The sequence below is a fragment of the Anas acuta genome, chromosome 1 (genome assembly GCF_963932015.1).
Source record: "Anas acuta chromosome 1, bAnaAcu1.1, whole genome shotgun sequence".
Taxonomy (NCBI): domain Eukaryota; kingdom Metazoa; phylum Chordata; class Aves; order Anseriformes; family Anatidae; genus Anas; species Anas acuta.
The window spans coordinates 202,858,572-202,881,600 of NC_088979.1; the positions used below are offsets into that span (position 1 = coordinate 202,858,572).

Sequence of the window (23,029 nt, forward strand, 5' to 3'; positions counted from 1 at the left end):
GCAGCTTACTTGATAACTGAAGGAAGTCAAATGTTTATTCGGAGGCGCGATAAGGAGATGCACCGCGTCTGAATACCCAGCTGCATTACCCTTCCAAACACACGTCAGCCTATAATTCTTCGTTTCAATAGACCCGTTTAGTATTATTACATGAACCATACCAGATCGAGCACTTATCTCTCCTGTTATATTGCGTTTGTAATTATACAGCGGCTTCTCATGCCGGTATATTCTCCTAGAGCCTGGTTGGAATACAGAACAGTGCATTACAGATAAAAGCCGAGGATGTTTTCACCGACATTATTTATAGCTCTTTTTTTCCCCTTGTTGTTTTAGGAGCTGACTTCATTATTAAAGTTTATATAATTGCTTTAAGGGATTATCTTGGTTGGTGTTATAGTTAAATGCTCCGTATTCTTTCTTATTAATGATCCTCAGTGACTTGATCCTGTTTTTTGGAGCCTACATTTTTCATCCAGAGATAATGACTGGTTCGTGCATTTGTGTGTCTGAACCGTTCAGCTTCAGACCAAGGGTGCTTTGTGTTCCTGCTGGCACGTGAAGTTTGGGGCCGGGATGACCTGAGATACTGGTACTGTGCCATCTGTGCACCTTAATTTCACCCGGTATCTTGCAGGTAGGAATGATTTGTCTAGCTAAAAGCTTTATTTTAAAAGCCATTTTTTGTAAGTAAAGAATCCAATTTAGGAATTTAACAAAAAAATCGCCCACCGTAGCTTGGCCTTCACCTTTGTATGACAAAAAGCACTTACCCTATTACAGGTGCTGCAGCTACAAAGAAAAAATGGGAGAATAAATGTTATTTTCTCTTGTTGAGTAGGGATAGGGATCTGATATGCAGAGAAAAAAATCTGCCTGAGGTAGGAGACAAAATGCAGCAGCTCTCGTCTGGGAGCTAAAAGAGCAGAGACCCCATTTCCAGTCAAAAGCTGCTACAGAAAGCAAATGGAGGAGTGCCACATCTCTCAGTCCTGTTCTTCCTTGCTGCTGCTTTTACTTTGGAAACCTACAATCCTTGCACAGAAGCCTTGGTGTTATGTTAAAAAAATGATATTCACTGCCCTGGATGTCTAGGGCACGATGCAGAGTAGGTAATATCCACTGCCCTATATAGCTGCAGCGCAGCTGGTGGTTGACCAAGCCTGGCTTCTCTCCTACACATTTCCACTAAGCTGTGCTCCCCTTGCAGTACCTCTAGACCTGTGCTATTTGCATGATGTGCTGCCTTTTACACAAGTGTATCTATTTCAGTCCCTTTTGATATAGTAATGGCTACCTGCACTAATGCTAACGCTTTGTAATTTCGTGATTGGAAGAGTGCAGAAAGTACTGCTTTTATGTGGTCCTGAGAAGCCCAGGAAATGGGAAGAGAACTGCTATTTATTTTGTATTTCACACAGAGGCTGGATTATCTGATGTATTTAAAAAAGTAAAAAAAAAATAAAAATCACAGAAGAGAAGTTGCTGCCGACAACTGCTTTGAGCTGGTGAAGACTCAGGCTTGCATGGAGGTGCAAACCACACGTGGTCATCTTGGCAAATGTCTGGTTACACCGTGCCCTAGGGAGAGGCAGAAGGGCTGCGTGGCTCTGTGCTCTCAGTTCTTGACAGAGGACCAGGTGAAAGAAGTGCTCAGTTCATAAACAAACCATGTGGCATCTCATGTATCCAGCCCGAGTGAAATCTTGGTGTGATTTTAGAAATTTTAGGTTACCCTGGTGCAGACATGGTAGAGTCCTCTGACTCTAAGCAGAGGAGCAGAGTGTAAAGCTGGAAAGCCCATAATTACCCACCTTGGTTTGTCAAAAATTCAGATTACTTAGAGGTATTCTGAGAGCATTGCAAATCCTGTAATAAAAGACCAGAAGAAAAAGAAATTGGAGATTTTAGCTGAAACTGTATTTTAGATTTTTGCATTCCCTGGCGTATAATATAATATCATGGTCCCTGTGACCTTCTAATTTATCTTAAAGTTTAGTTAAAGTCTAATTTCAGCAGGAGACACTTGGTTTCTTGCCTTTTCGTCACTAGGAAACTATGCCAGGCTTTCTTTGCTAGCTGGTTTAGTAACACGAAGCTCACCTCTGATGGCTAGACAGAGCCAGTCTGTAGGTGAAAGCCGTGATTGATTGTGGGGATGCTTTCTGTTTCTAATGTCAACTCTGTATTTAATAAACCCAGGAAATCATGTATTATTAAGTCACAAAAGTAGCATATGAATTAATTTCCATCCTCACCCACTAGAGTAAATGAAATCCACATCAGTGCCATCTGGTTTCATTTTCTGACCGTTCTGGTAGGTTGTTGGAAATGTTCTGGGCACGGTGATGTTGGTTTTAAGTGTTGGATGATGCACCTACCAGTTATTTCTTGGGTTGTAGGAAATCAGGTGTCTGTTGGGAGTACAACACAAACTGTATTCACAGTACAGGAGATGGTTCGTTTAATCCCTTTTTTTCTCTTTCATTCAGTCCTTTTTCCTTTACTGGCTGTTCAAGCTTCCAAGTCAGTCTGAACCAAGCATAAACCATCTCTTATGCACTGAGAAGAGTCATTAAAGCTAAGTAATGCCATACAATTGAATTAAATGTAGGGAAAGAAGATTAAAACCTCTTTCTCTCCATTTTAATAGGAAGTTGATGCAAATGGCAGCGGATAAGCAAATTATAATACATTCTGATGAAAAAGTGGCAAGCTGGAATGATAGGTTTGATTGTCTAGATAGGGAGTTAATGATGCAGCTCTGGAGCAGAGTGAGGGGATGGATGTGGTGGATGTAATGCCAGTGAAATTAAGCAGGTTAATTCCAGGCCTCGATGCAAGACTCCATTACTCTGCAGCCTGAGTGCAGATTATTACAGTTATCTAATGTATTTAACTCACTTAATGCTCTCTGATTGTGCATATGCCAAAAAAAAACAACAAAGGATGGAAGTATTTTGACTTGGTGTTTTTCCTTTCTTCTCAGAAACATGGGAACTGTTTATCGGAAAATAACCAGAAATGGTGCAGTCAGTGCTCAGTCACTGGTGTTCCCAGAGAGCACAGCAGGGATTTGACCCGAAAGATTTACCTGAAAAAACATCCTGGGCTTGACTTCCAAACTGTTTTCCAATATGGTCTGCCTCATTACGTTTGGTACTAAGGTTTTTGTTGCTTTGCTTTTGTTTTCCTTTTTAATTTTTTTTTCTATCTAGCAATATGTTGGAGGAACGTCTGTAATACTTCAAAACACGAAGTAAGTGGAGGGACATCTGTTTTGCCTCGTAGGTTTCAGCCCTCCCTGCACACCCTCCGTGGTTAATACCAGCAGGATAACCTCCAGTCTTCGGCATCCTGGTAAGAGTGAGGCTGGTTTGACCCTGCGTGAGCCTTCAGTTAGTTGCTGGCATCACTTATGCAGCTGCAGGCTCTGGTATTGACACTGAAGCTAGGCTATAATTTTATAGGATTGCACGTGACTCGGTACAAGCAGAACTTTTTATAATTTGTGGTCCCAGTGGCACTTGGGAAGCAAGCAGGAGCTGTGCTGTTAACCAGCCCGCTGGAAGCCCGGTGTTTTCTGCTTACACTGCCGGTGACACGTGCACAGCATCATTGCTTTTGGCAGGCTTGCCCAGGTAAAACAGATTGGGAGTTAACAGGGGATCGTGTTGGTGCTCGGAAAGAATAGAAATAGTCTCATTTTCTCTTAGTTGTACTGGTTCAGCGTGGCTAAGTGACAAAACCAGTGATGGTAGGTCTGTGTTCTTAGGCAATGTCAGTAGAAATCAGAATTTAGCAGAGAATAGGACTCTTAAGGCTTTGCCAGGTTTTGTCTAAGTACTTCTCAGTGTAGACTTCGATATTGAAAATATTTTCTCATTTCAGGTAGCATCAGTCACACTACATGGAGCAACAGGGGGGACAGTTGGACAGATAATCCTGGAGGTCTTTTCCAACCTGTATTAGTCTACAGCAGCGTATCAGAAAGCAGCCAGTTTCTCTGGAGATTCGAATAGCTGAGTAGTTGTCTTCTCATTATCTATCTTACTTAGTTTATTTGGCAAGTTTTATAGGACTAAATCCCAGTCCATTTTACATTTTAAAAGACACTTCTGTTTCTAACCTTAAGTAGCCTTCACGTTAACCTTCTACTTAGCTGCCTATTAATTTTAACTGTTTTCAGATTATTGCAGCTCACTAAATTCTCCCTCATTTCCTTAATTTCCTCACTTGTGTCACTAGCAAGACCCATTTCAGGATGTTCTTCAGAGCATCCTTTTGGTGGTTCCAGCTATCCAAAATGTAAAGAAATAGTGCTCACCGACGCTGCTTATAATTTCTTCATTTTCTGGGTACTAGGACAGACATTTTATTCATTAATTTGTCAGCGCTCTTCCTTTTATGATGTGGCTTCTCTTGCTGAGAACAAAAATGGAGAGAGTGGGTCTGGATGCATCATTTTTAGAGACTGGAAGGCCGCTGGTTTGAGAGTGACTGAGCTTCGAAGCAGACTTGGGCTTCACCTAAATGAAGCTGCTCTCTTTGTATGCTGAAATTATAAGGTGCGATAAAAACGTAACGAGCACCGAATGCGGGCAGAAAACACTAATTCCACAAAGGTTTTTCTCTCCTTTAATGCAAGTTAAATAAGCAGATGGGAATAAGCTGCTGTAACACAATTACAGTGCCGGACAGAACGAGCCTTTTGTAATGACTGGCTGCAGAGACATTCCTTTGGAAAGAATAAACACCTCCGCTGATAATAAGCCAAGCTGCTGAGGCTTAAAGAAACGAATAATGACGTCTCTTTAAGCTGGGTGTAAAGTTTCGTTACTCTGACATGGGGTGGAAAAGGGACTTTTTGACAAACACCCCTGGCTAAGATCCGTTTTGTGGGCACAGCCTCGGATGCTCGGCGTAGTCCCTTGGGGTTTGGATGGACCCGGTGCCAGGCGGAGGCAGTGCTGGAGCCATGAGCTCCCGTTATCACCTCTTAGCCTTGGCTAGCTCTGTGGCTGGGTGGCTCGTATCACCGCTGCCTTTTTTTTTTTTCGGAGAGCAGCCAGGAAAGTTGGTCTCTTGAGGCCGATCGGCACAACAGATGGACAGACACGGGAGGAACAGAAAGCAACGCAACAGACAGCACCTGGAGAGAAAAGGGAAATGTCTTCAAAGAACGTCATGCATTCGGACAAAATGCAACTTGCCTTTAATAGTTAGGCTGCCGCTGATGTTTTCTGTCACCTTTTTTTTCCTCCTCATTTGATCAGCCCGTCCCCGGTTGAGAACTCCTTTCCAAGGCTTTGAAAATCATCATTTGGAGAAAGCGAATGAATGCTGAAAGTTTGGATGCAAGCTTTTTGTCCTTTTTTTTTACTTCCTAAGTAGAACTTGACTTTCAAAGTCACTTAACTGACCTATTTTACTTTCCTTCCCCTTCTCAGTGTATCAGAAATGTCACAAAACATGCCGTGATGTTTGTGTTCAGGTCGGGCTGAGCCCTTGGTTGCTGGAGGGATGAATGGAAAACAGCTTTCCTCCAGTTGTGGTGCCTGATCTTTTAAGAAATACATGTGCAGTCTCCGAATTTCACTGAGCAAATTCACCGAGTGGTAAAGTACAAGTAGAGTCGAATAATTTTCACCTGAATTTCTCATGTCTGTGTGTTAATTACATAAGGACTGGAAGGGAGACAGGGTGTACTTCCCTAAGATACTGAAAGGAGGGATATTCCTGAGGAATACAGAGAGTTTTTGAGTTATTTGAAAGACGTGTGATGCTGATGAAACTATTGCTCCTCAACAACACGGGAACATTGGCTTAGAGCAAAGCTCTGTAATTCTGTCTCTGGCAGAGATACCTTCCAGTCTTTTAGGAAACTTTCAGCATCTTCAGATCTTGGAGGTCTCTGCATCTCTGTTACGTTTTTTTGGAGGGCACAAAAGTGCTGCCCAGAGAAGCTGTGGCTGCCCCATCCCTGGCAGTGCCCAAGGCCAGGCTGGATGGGGCTGGGGACAGCCTGGGCTGCTGAGAGGTGTCCCTGCCATGGCACGGGTTGGGATGAGATGGGCTTTGAGGTCCCTGCCAACCCAAACCATTCTGGGATTAATTAGCATTGGGAGGCTGGGGTGCCCAGACAAATAAAAGTGCATCAACCTTGCTTTCCTTAGGAAGTCACCTAAAAGTGGAGGATAATGAGAAGTGGAGTATAATGTTGTGGTTTTCTTAATTAGTTAACAAGTTTTATACCTAAACATGCACTTGCTTAACTTCTTCTCAGCACTCACAGGAGAAGTGGAGATGCATTCAAAACAGAAATGTGCTCTAGGGTGAGGATGGAGAAGAGGTGGCTGCTGGAGCTGAGCTGGATGCTGAATCAGGCTGCCTACAGAGCTGGTCAGTCATGCAGTGCAGGTACTGGGAAGCCTTTTACATCTCTCGGTATCTATTCTGCACTTCTCAAGGAACTAGCTTCAACAGAGCCAGATTTCTTCTAACAAAGCGGTTTTGAGTTAAATTACTCAGGTACTGCTGTTAGGGCTTATCGGGGAAAATACAAACCTTTATAGCAAACTAAGCCACAGGGCAAAAACAGTTTAGGTAGCAGCAGAGCAGACTCCAGCCTTGTTCTGTAATTATTTCAGCTAGTGCTGTACTCTGAATACAGCTGTCAGGAGCACCTTAACTGAAGCATTTAAAAATAACCTGATCCACGTAGGCGGTGGTGGAGAAGCTGCGTGTGTTTTGACCACGCTGTTTTCTGCTCCCGGTAGATACCCCAGAACTGACACTTCGATTCACTGCTTGACCATGATCTCAGCTTTTCCTCCTCACGTCAAATTAGCAGCACTTTGGGTTTTGTAGGCTTTCGAACAGAACTTGTCTGCGAGACAATCAGTGCTACGCTCTTTCAGAGAAGTCTTTTGCTTTTTGAGCACAGCTGCTGCTGTTAGGTTAATGTTTTCACAGATCAAATCAGCTGTGGAGAATTATTTCCCTGGTGAGACCAAGGCACCTCAGCATTTTCAGCTTTTCTCGGAAATTTCAGGGTATTGGAGGGAGGGAGAAATAATCTGTTCTTTGACAGGACTAGCAAATGTTCGTGGTTTCTGAGAAGCAATAACCGTATGTATTTGCTTGGTCCTATTTCTATTTGATGCTTGCATCTGACATTCTGGACACTTTGGGATGCATTTGCTTTGTCTGGCTTTCTAAGGAGACAGCCATCTGGTACTGTCAGTGTTATTGTGTTGCCCTTCCAAAAGGAAAGAGAGACTTCGCTTTTCATCTTCCATTTGAAACGGCTCATTAATTTAAAATAAATAATTGAGAAACAACATAAATCAAATTGAATGCGCGGTATAGCTCGGGTAGTATAGAGGAGGGCCAGGCCACGTGGAGAAGTGAATGAGAGCAGTTCAAACCTTGCTCAGCAAAGAAGTAAGTCTGTGAAGTCCTGACAAGTGCTTTACATAAATAGTTTTTTTGAGGGGGGAAGGAAGGAGAGGTAAAGCTTTCTTTCCAATTTTCTTCGCTTACAGTCGTCTGTACTGCATCATGAGCAGTGCATCATTTCTAACTGAAGGCAAAAAAAAAAAGCCAAACCTCTTCATCTTCTGTTTCTCAGGCTTTCGTGATGGGTCATCTTACTCAGCTGATTGCCTTGACAGCTTCTCATCCAGCTGATAAATGAGGGTTGCATTGTTTTTATTCTACTCCAATATGTTGTGTACTGTGCTGGTAATGGTTCGTGGCAGGAGAAGTTCCTGCTGGATCTAATGCAGGGAGTCACTGAAGGATCCAAGAGGCCCCAGAAGCAGATGGGAGGTATCTGATTTTCTCTGCTTGTTAACTCATATACAAAATATAAAACCCAATCTCTTTGCTTCAGAAATTGCTGAGGTTAAAGCTGTGTATTCCTTCTGACAGCTGGCAGAGAGGCTCTGCAAATCATTAATGGAATTGGGAGCCAGGCTCCTCCAGCATCGCTCATCATGTGCCTTCAGGGTCATTTATAGGGGAACTAAGCGTGAAAGGTGGTTGCTCTTTTCCTCATCTGGGAAAAAGGCTCCTTCCAACAGGAGATGTTTTGTTTTTCTCTCCGAATATTTAGATGAAGAGTAAAGACACGTTTTCATGGCAAGGCCTAAGTCATGCATTTCTCTACCCCTTGTCTTTTCAACCTCTTACGAAATAGCTTGTTTTGGGAACCTTGGGGCACAGCCTAGTTCACTTAAACTAATACCTTCTCACGTTCACCTTTTCTTTGCCTCTTGGCACTCAGTTATCTCCTATGAATTATAACACGATAATTTTCAGCAAAGTGCATCACAAAGATTTGCAAAGCTAAGGTGATGTTACCCCTACCTATTTTAAAGATGGAAAAAATGGATATGCATAGTTTATGCTAATATTCCTTAAATTAAATGCTAATATTCCTTAAATTAAGGCACTGATGGTTGTCAAGTGCTGATAATTGAGCTCTGCACAGAACAGTTTAGACTGTTTCCAGCTAAGTTCTCTACTCCCAGCTGATCTTCCACTGTTGGTCAGTCGAGAGTGAGGATTTGAAATTGCTACCACTGATGTTACTGCAGCAGTATAGGCATTGTTTTTCAACCAGAAAGATTTGGCAGATCAAGAAAACAAGTGCATGCCTGTCCTTCTTAATTGCAATTTTTTATTACCTGTAAGTACTCCCCTCCTTTTTTTTTTTTTTTTTTTTTAAAGAAAGAAAACTCACCAGATTTGCTGTTCTATCTTGCAGTAAATTTAAAGGAATATTGAGCTGGCCATTGCTAAAGTCATGGTCCATCTACCATTAACATTTGCCTTTTGGTTCTCTCTACTCACCTCCACGTAACGTTGATGTTTGTTGCAGGGTATAACTGCTCTTGGAAGCTGAGGCTCCAGCGATGGTTTTAGCCACCTGCTTTACTGTTGAAGTCCCTGCTTCCATTTTGTCCTTATGTCACTTGCTGCACCAAGTACAAAGACATCACTTAGTTCCATTTCATCTCCTTTGTCAAAAAGGACTTGTGGAGTCCAGTATTGGAGTCAAATTGATATTAAAAAACATATTGTTCATATAGCTTGAAGCTTATCAGAAGGCATGTTTGGAAATACATGCTCTTAGGGCAATGAATACATGAGGGACCTTGCTGGAAAGCTCTGTTTTTTCCATTAGCAGGAGAAATAACTATGTTGCATGTGCCACAGGTTTTTAAATGGATTAATTTCTGTTCTAGGTATGTCAGGTGGACTGGGTCCTTAAACATCTATATCACTAATTGCCATTTTGACTCCACTCACCCTGCATCCATTCTCTGCTGGTTTTAGTAACTGCTATTGTGAGAGCCACTAGAGCTTGGTATCGGTGATTTATATCACCTGAAAGCAGCTGGGAAACCCTGTTTTCACATGTTATAAAACACTAGCCTCTGACCCTATACATTTGTGATAGATTAGCTGTTAAAACATGCTGGAGGTGACATATGTAGGGGAAGGAATGTAAGAAAGTAATCGAAGTGATAGAGTGATCGTATTTCATAGCTGGGTTGGCAACTGATTTCCAAACAGCAGAGCTTAGGGCATTCTTGTGAGATTTTCAAAACTAATAATAGTGAAATAAATGGGAAGGGATAAGTGATACCCATGTTGATGTGTTTGTTGTGTATTCAGGTTAGTGTGGCATTTGCTATTTAGGAAAAGCGAGAGAATGCAGGAATCCCAAAAGCACCAACTCTTGTAAAAACATCTAAGTCAATAGGGAATTACCTTATTTCTAAATAATATTTTATACTGCGTGTGCAAAGATACAAAATATAAATATTTTTTATTTGTTTCTGAGGGTGAGAAAGTTGGTTGCTCAGGTAAAACATCGTATTAACTCTATTTCCAGCTGACGCCAGCTTCATGTGTGACGTTAGGGTTAGTGTTGTATCTCTGCCCTGTACCCCTTAAACCACTGGCCACCATTCAGGGCTTGTAAGGCAGCTGAATCATAGGAGCTGGAGCTTCCCAAATACCCACGCAGGCAGATGATGGTACACGCAGTAGCTTGATTGAACAGCCTTCTGTGAGCTTAAGGTAAAGTTCTGGATTTGTAAGGGGTATTTTAGCAAGGTAGAGCTATGGTTGTATTTCATTGTGGCGCAGAGGCTGGAAATAGTCATAGAGTGAAGCATTTTTATTAATACTCTAGTGAAAATAGAAACTTAGATGCTTGCCAAAAGCAGACATTCATAGAAAGAGAAGGTATTGGGCTATTCGAGGAAACTTAAGTGTTTCAAATTCTGTATTCTCTACTATAAATGTAGCTTAAAATCTAGTGCACTGAAAATGAATCCTGTCACCAACCTCTAGAAACATTTCTCATCTTCAAGCAGTTTTATATTTCGTAGAATCACAGAATAAGCTGAGTTGGAAGGGAACCCACAAGGATCATTGAGTCCAACTCCTGGCTCCACACAGGACCACCCAAAAACCAAACCCTGTGTCTGAGAGCGGTGTCCAAACACTCCTTCAACTCCAGCAGGCTCAGTGCCGTGACCACATCCCTGGGGAGCCTGTCCCAGTGCCCGACCACCTCTGGGTGCAGAACCTTTCCCTAACCCCCAGCCTGACCCCCCCCGTCCCAGCTCCATGCCGTTCCCTTGGGTCCTGTCGCTGTCCCCAGAGAGCAGAGCTCAGCGCCTGCCCCTCCGCTCCCCTCATGAGGGAGCTGCAGGCCGCCATGAGGCCTCCCCTCGGCCTGCTCCGCTCGGGGCTGAGCAAACCAAGGTTCCTCACCCATTCCTCACACGTCTTCCTCTCCAGACCAATTATCTGTATCTCTTTGTGATGGCAGCCTATAGCATAGACAAAACGTCAACAGAGAGAGACATCCTGACTGGTTTTGGAGAAACAAATTAGATCAGGTTCTTTGCTGCTGTCAATACTGACTGATGAGTAGAGTTAAACTTTTTGATTTTCATGGAGCATTCTTACTCCACGAGTGTATATGTGCACTAAAAATTACCCTATTCATTTGAAAAACAATATTTGGGAGAAAAAAGCTGCTCCATTTACTTGTTCTGTACGCATGTATATGTTTGTGTCTTTTTGCATTCTGCAGTTCTGTGTTCTGGGACTGTGATTACACTGGGGCTGCTGAAGAAGATCTCGAATGCAGCGAGCACAAGTCTAATTATTTTGTTCACTAGAGGCAATAATTGGCTTGTTCAGAAGTAATGAGATAATTCAGATGTAAATTCATTTTTGAGAGGGGAATTTTAATAATGGATAATCTAGGAAATTATATCATGAATGAAAGAATATTTTGTTTATAAAAGGAACAAGTAATGTAACTACAGAAGGTTAGGACCATTTCAACTAATTCACAGCTGGAAATGAAATCTGGGAGATTGCTTTTGACTGCTGTGTAAATGCTATATGTTCTGAGATGTTAGCATTGAGTCTTTAACAAGGCTATTATCCTGTGGATGTGTGGTTCCAGTGTTCCCACAACTTTGCTGTGGACGGCGTTGGTGTTTGTGGAGAGCGTGGAGCTGAACTTACCAATGTAGCTTTATTAAATTAAAGCCTTGCCACAGAAGCACACAGAATGGTTAAGGTGGGATGGGACCTCTGGATGTCATCTGGTCCCAACTCTGGGACACCCAGAGCAGGTCCAGGTGGCTTCTGAAGCTCTCCAAGGAGGGGACTCCACAACCTCTGGGTACCTGTGCCAGTGCTCTGGCACCCACCCAGCACAGAGGGAACCTCCTGGGCTCCAGGTTGTGCCCAGTGCTTCTTGTCCTGGCGTTGAATACAACTGAGAAGAGTGTGGCTCCGTCTTTGCACCATCCCTTCAGGTATTTATAAGATCCCCTGGAGCCTCCTCTTCTCCAGGCTGAACAGTCCAATTTCGCTCAGCCTCTCCTTACAGCAGAGGTGCTCCAGACTTTTAGTCTTGAGGGACTAAAGCTAAGTCATTAAGGAGCTGTAAATGTGAGTTTGAAGTAGGATGTCTCAGTACCCACCTTCTGCCATCAGCATTAAAATCCTAACTCAGACTCGGTTGTTAATTAAGGGATTTGCATGAATAGAGACATGTTTTGAGGTGACAGACCTTCAGATGGGTAGGAGACCATCAAGTGCATCACTTAATGAACTAGTTAATGGCAGTTTGCTGGTGGCACGCTGACTCTCAGTGGAGTGTAGACAGAAGAGTAGGGAGCAGAGGGGGAAGCAAAAGCTGGCAGACAAGACCAAGTGAGGAGCATTTCCTGGAGTTTTGGGAAGGCAGATTTAAATAGGGAATATGCCTTAGTTTTTGTGGGAGCACGCAGACAAATCAAGAAGAGATGAATTGAGCAGTGGGAAGAAGGTTCGAGATGATGATACTCACTGAAGGATCCAGGATTTGATCTGAAAACATCCTTTGTTAGCTACCTTTGCTACTTTCCCCCCACGTTATCCTTTGCCTCACCCTCTTTTCTTTTTGCTTTGGAAGTATTTCAGCTGCAAGTTCTGTGTCAAGCCCTTCTGTTTTGTCCTGTGCTGAAGAGCTGTGGCTAATTTTAATCAAGCCTGAACTGTCATTCCGGTTCATCAATGTCACATTAGCGTCATTCCTGTTCATCAATGTCACATTAACAGTAAATCCGAACTCCCTGATTATTAAAGTGGATGGAAATCACTGCTCTGTGTGTGGCCAAATAGCTTCTCATCAGCTGGGTTTTTGATGGGGCCTGATAGTTTAATGCAGGCCTTAATCAAGGGCTTGTAACTGTTTTCTCTGCTCGTTTGTATCCTCGTGCCATTGAATTGCATTAACACGTGCACATTGTCCCTATTTTTCTTCAGCCCATTGTATTAGGACTTGAACAGAAGCCTGGCTTTAGGCTGAAGCATTGCTCATATTAACTGCTTAGGCCCTCAGTGTTAACGAGACAAAGCATTTAAGAATCGGTATTTAAGACTGTGAAGATTGGGAAGGTGGGAAATCATTAAAGGGAGAGAATGCGATCTGAGGTTTAATGCAGAGAACCATGTGTCAAAGCATTACCTGTTTTATCCCCGGGATAAATCTTCGCTGCGTCATTAACCTGGGCATTGCTTGGTTATTGCCTCTATTTCTTCCCTTTTCTCTGTGTTTTCTACCTTCATACTCACTTCCCACCCAACCTAGTGCTAGTGTTGAACCGAACAAAGAGTCCAGTTGCGTGTACAAACTGTAGTGATGTGTGAATTTATTTCAGGATGATAAACACCTTGCTCAGAAGGTACAGGGTAAGGCTTTTGAGTTTTCAATCTGACCTTCCCGTCATTACTCCGGTGGGCTCAGAGGACAGACGAGTGCTTGCACAATTCGGCAGAAGGGTTGGCTGTTAGGTTTTGGCAGAAGCGGTGATGGGATTTCGGAAGCACAAGTGGTACCCAGATGGGTGCAGAACTGCTGGGAGGACTCAGGCTCTGGAACTGAATGCTGATGCCTTCAGCCATGGATGTGCTTGCAGAAACACAGCCAGGGCCTCGTATTTCTATTTCAAAAGTTGTGTGTGCCTCTGTTCACATACAGGTCCAATATTCCCTCCTTACCTTTGATAGCCAGTGAATGTCTTTAGACACAATTTTGTATAGAATCTGAAACTGAAAATGTTTTATTTTTGTGGATTACGAGCATAAATACAAAGTATTATCATTAAATATCGCTGCTGCTGTTATTCACCAAGTCAGTCAGTGCCCTGTTGAATTTGGAGGAAGCACTTGCCTACCTCTGGGCCGACCACGTGTCCTCTCAAGAATAATTTGCTTTTCCCAAAGTGACATTTTATTTGTTTAACTGTAAGCACAAAAGGTTCCAGTCCAGTGCTGGGAGCGGTCTGGTAATTTATTAGCAATTAGCCGGAATTGCAAGTTAACCAGCAGCAGTGCCAGTGGCATGGCAGGACTCAGAAGTGACAGAACAAAGCTAGGCAGGTGCTGGTTTCAGTGCCTATGTAAACCTCTAAATTTCTCCACGCTACGAAAATATATTTATTCTAGATTTATATACGCATATGCGTACGTGTGTGTGCATTTAAGATGCAAAAGATAATTAAAATAATGCATTTTCTGCACTATTGACCAGGCTCTTTCTTGCTCATGCACGTGAGCAAGGCCTTGTTGAGTTGGAAAGGACACACAAACAATTTAATCTCCAAGACATATTTTCCTCACTCCCTCCTTCAGCTGCACGCACTGCTTTCTCAAAAGGTTTTTGCCCAACTTTTGGTGTTAGGATTGAGTCAGGACTGGCATTAGACCTAATTAATGACAGCCCATACAAGCCTTGTTAAAGCGAGGAGAAAAGACTGTCGTGCAGTATTTGTCAGGGGCAGATCTGCCCTGTCGAGGAGAGTTACAGTTAACCTTTAACCAGTTATGATGGCAGCTAAAAGGTGCTTTCATCCCCTTTTGCTGTCACCAGACCTGGTTAAAGGTTAACATCTTGCTCCTGGCACCAGGGGCCTGCCAGGGCGCTGTTGTTTCAGCACAGCCTTCCCAAGAGCCTGCCCGACCCCTGGGCTGATTTCCTAGCTATCCCCTCAAAATACAGCATGGAAAAACAACAGAAAAAAAAATGCAGGCTCCCTCTTAACAAAAACAACAAGTACAAGAGCATACACGTATTGGAAACAACCTGTTCCCGCACGCAGCCTTCATTAGTGAGCCCAGGATTTAATTGAAGTCCTTAAAGCAGAATGCCCTGGTGGCTTCTTTACCCTGGTGTTTTGCTTGCGGCGCTGACATAGTCAATTGTCAAATAAACCAGGCTTTGGAAGTAAGCTCAGCCCTTTGTTTCCTCCTGTGCTTTTTTTCCCCTTTTTTTTGGCCTGTTTGTGAAATGAATTCAAAATCACATCCAAATGATGTACTACCTGGGATGAGCTTTGACGGCGTTCAGCACCTCCTGCCTCCAAATTCTTCCGTCTGAAGAAGCAGATGAACAAGAGCTTACAACGCTGGACAGCTGGAAGAAAATCCAAAAAGGGGTCATGGAAAGAGACCTCGTGTTCAAAATGTGCAGTGCTTAACACAGAGGCAGGCTAAATGGAATATGGAGTAAGCAGGGATGGCAGGATCTTCTTTATGCTCTGAAGTCTGTTTTGGGTTGGAAAGCATTTGATCTTCAGATCCCCCATGAAGGGAAATTGCAGAAGCTGCTTGCAAAACTGAAAGGACTTCATAATTCCAGCGTATCTTCCAAATGGCCACAGCAGCATCTGCAGGTGTAAACTTCATCCCGGAGCTCAGCAGATAAAAAGGCAGGTTTTAGGGGAAAAGTTCAAGTCTGGTTCTGAAAGCAGCTTAGGTTTTGGGTTTCTCAGCTGCTGACCTGCAATTTTAAGGCTGTGGTAGGGTCTGGAAAACACAGTAGTGAGTGTAAGTGTGTCCAAACCCAGAGGGATCACCTAAGGACAGATGTATGGCAGTCCCATTTTTCAGCATCTTTTGTGTAGTGAGGTTTTATGGAGATGTAGTCATATGGAAACCACGAGAACCAAAGGAACGTTGGTTTTGTACGGATAAATAATGTGTTGGAACCTGTCTAGGGTTTTAATAGAACCCCTGATCCCCATACAAGTTTTCTGGCTTCTCAGCTATACAGGTGTGGCATTCTGTAGGCTTCTTTTTTGTAAGCTGTATCGCACTTCTAGATGAAAAGAAAACAACCAAGAGCTATTACCTTTTTCTTATTACAGCCACATATGGTAGCAAAAGTGTTGGGTTTTGGGGTGTGTTATTTATCATCGAGTTGTTGCTGAAAATTTCCTAGAACCGCCACACAGGGGAAATGAAAAGCAATGACACAATTTACAAACAAGAGTAATTTCAGCTGTTTATACACAATTACATCTCTGCTCCCCGAGGAAACTGTTGGAGGAACATTGTAAGTTTAAGAACAGCTTTATTTTTGTAAACACTTTTTTTTTAATTGCTGAGTCGAAGTTGTGTTTATTACCAAAAATTCCCAAGGCTTTTTCTGCAAACAGTTCAATCTCCTTAACACAGGCACAATTTAGTTATGTATTTTCATCCCCCCTGGTTATATTGAATTTTTTTCATCTCTTTTTTAAAATTCATTTATTCTCTGAGTTCCCATATACCATACGAACTGTCCCTGTTTTCTTTGGACCGTTGACAGCCTTACAAGTTAACAAATACCTGAAGTTAACAAAACCCCTTTCTATTAAATACTGTCATCACGGAAGGGCTCTTAAAGTATTTTGCAAACACTGCTAATTAGTGTGAGTCTTGTCATATGAAGTCCATTTTACAGAATATTAAAAGAAAAGGCAGAAAGAAGGTGTTTTTTTCCTTCATTTATGTGCAATACCAAAGGCTGCATTGCATAGCCTGACTCTTCTAGCTGTCTTGCTAGGTGCTGATCCACAGCATCCAAGTGTCTGGTCCAGAATTCGTAAGGAATTGTCGAAACCCCCAGCTCTCTGCATGGGTCACACTGCTTCTATATGTTGTTGGGTACGGTGTCCTTCATTTTGGGTTGGATTACTGTGCTCTTACAGACAGTTATGCTTTGCTTCTCTGGCTTTTGTTTCATTTTACTTTGTAAAGTTGCCTTAGGCAAACAGGTCTTTGCCTTCTGTGCCTATTTTTTCTTTTTTTTTGGTAGGCTTTTTGCCTGAGCAGTGGAAGAGGATTGAACTGAAAGGAGACTGTTTTCACTCTTAGTTCCACCTCGCAGCTAGCAGCCTTTCCTCCCTTGCTCCAGTGTTTTGCCATTCAACTAACATCCGAGTTTCCCATGCAAGGATTAACCTGTACCCCAGGTTAGTAGCAGAGGAGGAGGAGGACAGCCCAGTGACACCCAGTCACACGGCCTCCAGTACTGGAGGAAGGTCCCTGCACATACCTGATCCAGCAGATGGTGAAGGGATGTGAAAGGACAGACTCCCCTGCCTGAACACACAATTTCTTGAATTCCCTTTGAAACCTTTCCCAAAGGATTTACTGATACTGTGACCTATTTCTGATATCGCTGTCTTGAAAGAATCAAATGGTACTACCCATCGGTAATCTAGGAGCTATTTTATATATAGCCATGCAGGAAAATCCAGCGGCTGTGATACACATTTCTTCCTCACTTCTATTCCCTTGCCCCAAATATGGAGAAAAGTTGAGTACAAACTCATGTCTGTGTCCAGGTAACAATACAGGATGTTACCAACCATTTCAGGACCGGTGACAATCTCTTAAATCTAGAGTGACCTGAAAAAAAAAAAACAGCCTCTTCGTGTTTTCTTCCTCTCTCTTTTCTTTTTTTTTTTTTTCCTCCCCAGTCTGTAATCCTTTCAACATGTGCATAAATGGATTTCTTGCAAAATGCTTTTTGGTGCAATGACCTATCTTAGAGATTTCCACCAGACGCTCATTACCCCTTTGTGTGACAGCCATTTCCCTAAATTCCCTTATTCCAACATCTTGATTTTTGAGTGCCTGTTTCTCTCTCTCTTTTTTTTTTTTTCTTTCTTTGCCATTAACAGGAATTTCTGAATACATCTCCCTGCAACAAATTAAATGAGGTTACTGCTCGGTGTCCCATCTGTACAAGAGCTTCAGCTCTGCTTTGTGTCTTGAATCTTTGAACTTTGGCTTTGTCCTTTTGGTTGTTGTTCCCTGAATGCTTTGGCACGAGGACAAAATTAAAAAGCACTTTAGCTGTTGCTGAATGGTAGGTGATGTTGACCCAGTTCTTGAAATGGAAATTAAAGCACCATCTTTTTTACATTCCTTTTCTTAAGCAACAGGATATTGATCCGCTGGGTTGAAGTCTTTAAAAAAAAAAAAAAAAAAGCTCTGTTATCTTCCCAGTTTATTTTTCTGGAGGAGTATGTTTTAGTTATCTCTGCGTTTAGCGGTGGTATGAAAGAACACGGAGATCAGATTTAGGTTATTAGGGGGATAAATCTTGTGCTTCATTCTGTGCTTTCTTATTCTGCCTTGTACCAGTGATAAAAGCAAGGGGATCTGAAGCTGAGCTTTGTCTGAAAGTTTTTTAGCTGTGAAAAAGCTTCCTGTTAAATGCCTATTTGAGATTAAAGTGAGATGCATGAAAACCATTGATGCGTTAAGCCCAAGCAAGCAAGTTTAGCTCCTATTTTGAGTTTCAATGTGTTGTATTACAGTTCGGCACAGATCTTTGTGCACGATCTTTGTACAAGCACCGTGCCAAATCTTACCCGTAGTCATATTCTTCTGTTAGCTGATACAGGAGGATGAGGTGGGAGCTTGCAATGCTTGGACCCATTTTATAAGTTGTGGTGACCTTCTAGTGGCTGTTCAGAGGTCTAGGAGCTGGTATTTGCATGGTATTGTTGCAGAGGAACCAGCCAGGTACTTACTGTTAACAACACATGAAAACTCTTCGGGATTTGGCTCCATCACTATGTGCCCAACTCACGTTAAGTGAAAGAATGAAAACTGGCTCCACTGTACTCGGTGCCTTACGTGGTGTTTCGAGTGCCTTCTGTGGCACGGGATTCAAATTGAAATCCTTGAGGTCAGTCAGAGAAAGAAGCAATGCGGCGTCCCTCGGTTCTTCTGCGGGCTTCTCCCAGGATTCTGTCACATGCTGATGCCGTGCCAAAGCATATGGCTCTCCATATGGTGACTCTTGCTGGGTTTCCACCACCTGTAGTCAAGCTGATTTGCAAGCGCTGAATTTGCCCAAGAGATAAAGCAAAATGAGTACGGCAGTGAAATAAGATGGCAGTGGTAAAGACTGAAGGTTTATGTGACTTACTGTTGTTACAGTAATTACCAGAAGAAGAAGATGAAGAAGAAGAAAATAAACAAATGGATTTTAATGAGCATGTCAGTAATACAGGAACAAGTGTTTCCAACACCTCATTAGTGGGGGCAAGGTGGGCTCCATACGCTTTCTTGTCTCCAAAAAGACAGAATAATTTTTGTTTTGATTCGGCTTCTGTGAGTAGATGGAATTAAAGGAGTTTGGATGTCTTTAAAATAATGCTGCTAACTGGTTTAAATGTGGCTTCGTGGTGCAGAAATAATGGTGTAACGAGTAACATTTATAGTTCTGAATGATGAAAAAGCAACAAAAATACATCCAGCAGTTTTATTCTTAAGGCCAGATAAGGCCAGGTTCTTTAATATTTATATACGTGTGTGTGTGTATGTACACACACTCACAAATAGATACAATAACCTTTAAAAAATCTTGTTTTCAAGCAGTTGTGTTACTGCTTTGGGTCATTTAAAGACATGTAGTTACATCACGGTTAATTGTAGGACTGTTTAGCTCAGTAGCTAGGTGATGGGGTAAGTATACACCAGAATATGTTTTACTGGACTTGATCCATCTCCTTGATGTCCTAATTCTTATAGGCAGGGTCCTCAGGAAAGGGACAGTTGTTTTGGAACATCCCTGTGCCATTATGTGCCTCCCAGGTGTTAACAAGCAAATAAACAAGGCTGGTGCTGGTTCATCGCATCCTTTGAACAGTTTTGGCATCCCACCATCAGCAGGTAAATGAAACGCCCTTCTGCAGCGCTGCAGGGTGGATGCCTTCTAGGCATGGAGCCTTTCTCGCTGTGTGGTCAAATCTATACAGCCTGTCGAGTGCTGTAAGGAGCATGTAGCTGTGGCTAGTGTGACCCCACAATCTTAAAAAGCCAGTCTCAGAGGACACAGTTTTGGCCCGCTTTTCTTCAGTGAAGTGTTTTATAGTGCTTACAGCTCCACCCGAGGTAGCAAGACCTGGAGAAATGCCCTCTCTTTTTTATTGTGGTACCAGTGTACTGCTTTCTTTCCTGCTGCTTTCCGAAGATTGCTTTTCTCATGCTGTGATAACACGGGCATGCCATAGCCATTCTGTGCTTTCGGGGCTGTCTTCTGAAATTTTCCAGATGTTAGCAGCCTGGTGATGGGTGAGAGTGGTGCTGCCCAGCTTTGTGAAAATTCTTCCAGGTTCATCACGGGTGTTTTGACTACATGTCTAGATCCTTTCCAAAGTTAGTTGTGGTTTTACCTGCACGTCTGGGTTAAGTAACATGTTGCCCTAATGAAAAAGTACCTAAAGCTGCTCAAAACCTCTTGCCGTATCTACTTTTCCACTCTCTTGTAGACAGAGAGAATGTCATTGGCTTCTTTTAAAATAATTGTGCAGTTGTTTTGGATGATGCTCCAAGGCTCTGAATGGTAGGGAGCACGGCTTTAAAAAGTTATCGCAGGGACAGCTGTGATAACCATAAAGCTTTGGTTGACATTTTTGTAGGGAATTCTGGATGGAAGCTTTCCTTGGCCCATGCAACTGAGGTCTCCTGTAGGCAAGAGCAAGTTAAATACAGCAGGGTAGGTGTAAACCAGGAGCTGGTATCTGCCCTTATAATAGGAGTTTGATGTGACTGAATTAAGGGAATCTTGCTAGAACTTCTTTATACTCCTGCTGTGGCGTGATGCCATCTTCTTTCTGTCTCCCTTATAGAGACAGTGAGTTTTTGGGCTCTGAAATAAGAGCCTGTGGGTGCAAGACCACCCCAGTCCAGATCCAGCAAAAGAGGTAGGTGCTCAGAGAACTACAGAGACCTGTTGAGTATGCTGTAAGCTCTTCTAGGGATCACCCACGGTCTCCCGTGGTGCTTCTTTTGTTACCCTTTGTCTTTATTTCATGTCTTTTCTCAGTGAAGGATACTTATTTTGTGAGTCAGCTTTAAATGCAGAAGCTGTGAGAAACTGTATTTTTGTTCAATGAAGTACACCTCATCCATACGTGGAGTAGTAGGGAGCTAAGCATGGCTGTGAGTAGCTGTTGTGGGTAAATATGGTTGAGATGCATTTCTGTCATCTGTTACTGAGATCAGTAGCACCAAACCCCAATTGTTGGGGATCCCAGTTCTTTTATCAGACCTATTTTGTTTCTTGTCCAACTGGGTTTTTCAGTGTGGAAGCAAGTTTAGAGTAGGGATAGGCAGGATACCTTGAGTAGAAGAGCCCATCCAAGTCCTTATCCTTGCACACCCAAAGGAAGCTGGATGTGGAAAGTCTTGGAACAAGCAGAGATGAAATACAGGCCTGTTTCTGCCAGACTATATGTTTTGGCTAACAAAGGCTATCTGTGCTGGTGCTGTTACAACAGAGTGTTGCAGGTGTTGCACTGGTACAAGAAGCTGAGCAGTGGGATGTGAGCTGGCTCCTGACTTACTGCATGGATTTGTAATATATCCCATACATCATTTTTAAAACTGTTTTTTTTAAAAATAATATCGTACGTGATTTTGTAATAATCTGTAGTTTTGTCACTCTATTATACTTAGGTTTTGTTCTGGCATCTGGATTGCAACGAGAGAGAGATGTGCAGTGTTTTATAACCCCAGGGAAGAAGCATCGGAGATCTGACGTCCTGGCCTCTGCTTTCCAGGAGTGCTTGTGGCTGGTGTTTAAATCACGCCACAGATGCTAACTGCGTGTGGCAGATAGTTGTCTAGATAAGTCGGCTTTTAATGTGTATTTGATAGTGTTCAGGCTCTAAACGATAAAGGTAGTTTAAGCAGATGTGATAGGTAACAACTTCAAGACAAATCAGAAGAGATTCGCATTTGCTATGCCTACACGATTATTTTGCAGGGGCCTTTTTTCCAAGTAACTGCTTGTAAAATGGAAATTTTCAAACATGGGCATTTACTTTGTTTCCCCTTAATCTATTTTAAAGCCCCAGCTTTTTAGTTCAGTTCCAGCTAGAAGCCCTACAGACTCAAGATACAGTGTTTTTGACAAATAAAGGCAGGCTTTACAGCTAAGGCTTCTCAAGGTCTTTAGGATCTATATTTAATTTCCTGCCTGATGGAGAAAAAAAAAAAAAAAAAAAAAGAGAAGTGCCATGAATTGAACTTTGCATTCTCTTTCCAACCAGCCTGGCAAATAGACATCAGAGCCACCTTTTCAGTGCAGAAGTCGGTATCCTCACGGTGTGTAGAGGACAGGTTTTAATGTACCAGCCCAGCTTTGGCGTACCAGGACGTGTAGTTCTGCTGCGGGGACAGGGCAAGTTGTTAAATTTCCCAGGAAGAATTTACTGGATGTTCTAGCTGCTCACGAATAAAATGAACACCGCGTCTCCGAGGAAAATACCAGCTGAGGTGATTCTGTAAAAGCTGCTGTGTGTGTATGTACAGCGGCACATAGTTAAGTCATTAAAATACAGTTACCTGCACTCCTGAGCTTGCGACCAGATACGGTCTTAATGGATTGTTGTAGCTTTAATGAAATCCAGTCTCGCTGAATCACTAAACTTTCTTTCTCCTGGAAGGCTCTTTACAGGGACCTGACAGATCACCTCTCCAGTGCTTCCAGACGTCCTGGCTCTCTAATTCTTCTCCATAACGAGTTTTGTGCTGCACGATAAAATATTCATGTTAAAATAGGTTCTAAACTAATTATCTGCAGCCAGCAGTTGCCGGTGTAGTCATTTGCTGTTAGCTTGGCTCAAGTTAATGGCTTGTATTTCAGTACAAATAGTCCCTCCTGGCTGTTTCCTGTCACTGATTCTTATCCTAAATGGAATTTCCATACGTGTGTGGAGCTAATTCTTCTGACGTCCAAAGGAGCTTTCTCCTTCTACTTCTGCAGCCTATTTCTAAAGAGGAGGCTGCGTTATGTATTATGCAGTTGCTGCGACTGCTTTTTGCTCAGAAGCAATCATCTAGTTGGTCTTTTCTCTGCACAGTGTGACTTATACTCTGAGCTTTCTTTTACCGTCTGCATTTTTAACGACAATAGAAAATAGATGTTCGACATACGGCGATCATTCTGTTTGGGTATTGAAGTCACACAGGCTAAAAAAAAAGGTTATCCCATTAAATTGGCATAGTTAGAAAACTCTGACCACATTGTTTTGGAGCTTAAAAGTGCCCTTACATTGGCCTAAAGTGGATGACAGTAGACCAAGGCTGAATAAAATGGAATTGGGTCTCATAAGAGCTAATGACTTTTTTAGTTTTCAATATGAGCTGT

General features: G+C 42.6%; 1 protein-coding gene across 4 annotated transcripts in view; it reads left to right on the top strand.

Moving 5' to 3' along the window:
• EXOC4 (exocyst complex component 4) overlaps positions 1–23,029 on the top strand; it is a 365,076-nt gene that overhangs the window by 115,190 nt on the left and 226,857 nt on the right. For 2 of the 4 annotated variants that reach the window (XM_068670114.1, XM_068670115.1), the window contains exon 10: positions 19,405–19,545. The exons of the other annotated variants lie outside the window; for them this stretch is intronic. In XM_068670114.1, coding sequence (XP_068526215.1) covers positions 19,405–19,545 — 141 coding nt within the window. The remainder of the gene's footprint in view (positions 1–19,404; positions 19,546–23,029) is intronic. 4 annotated transcript variants of the gene reach the window in all.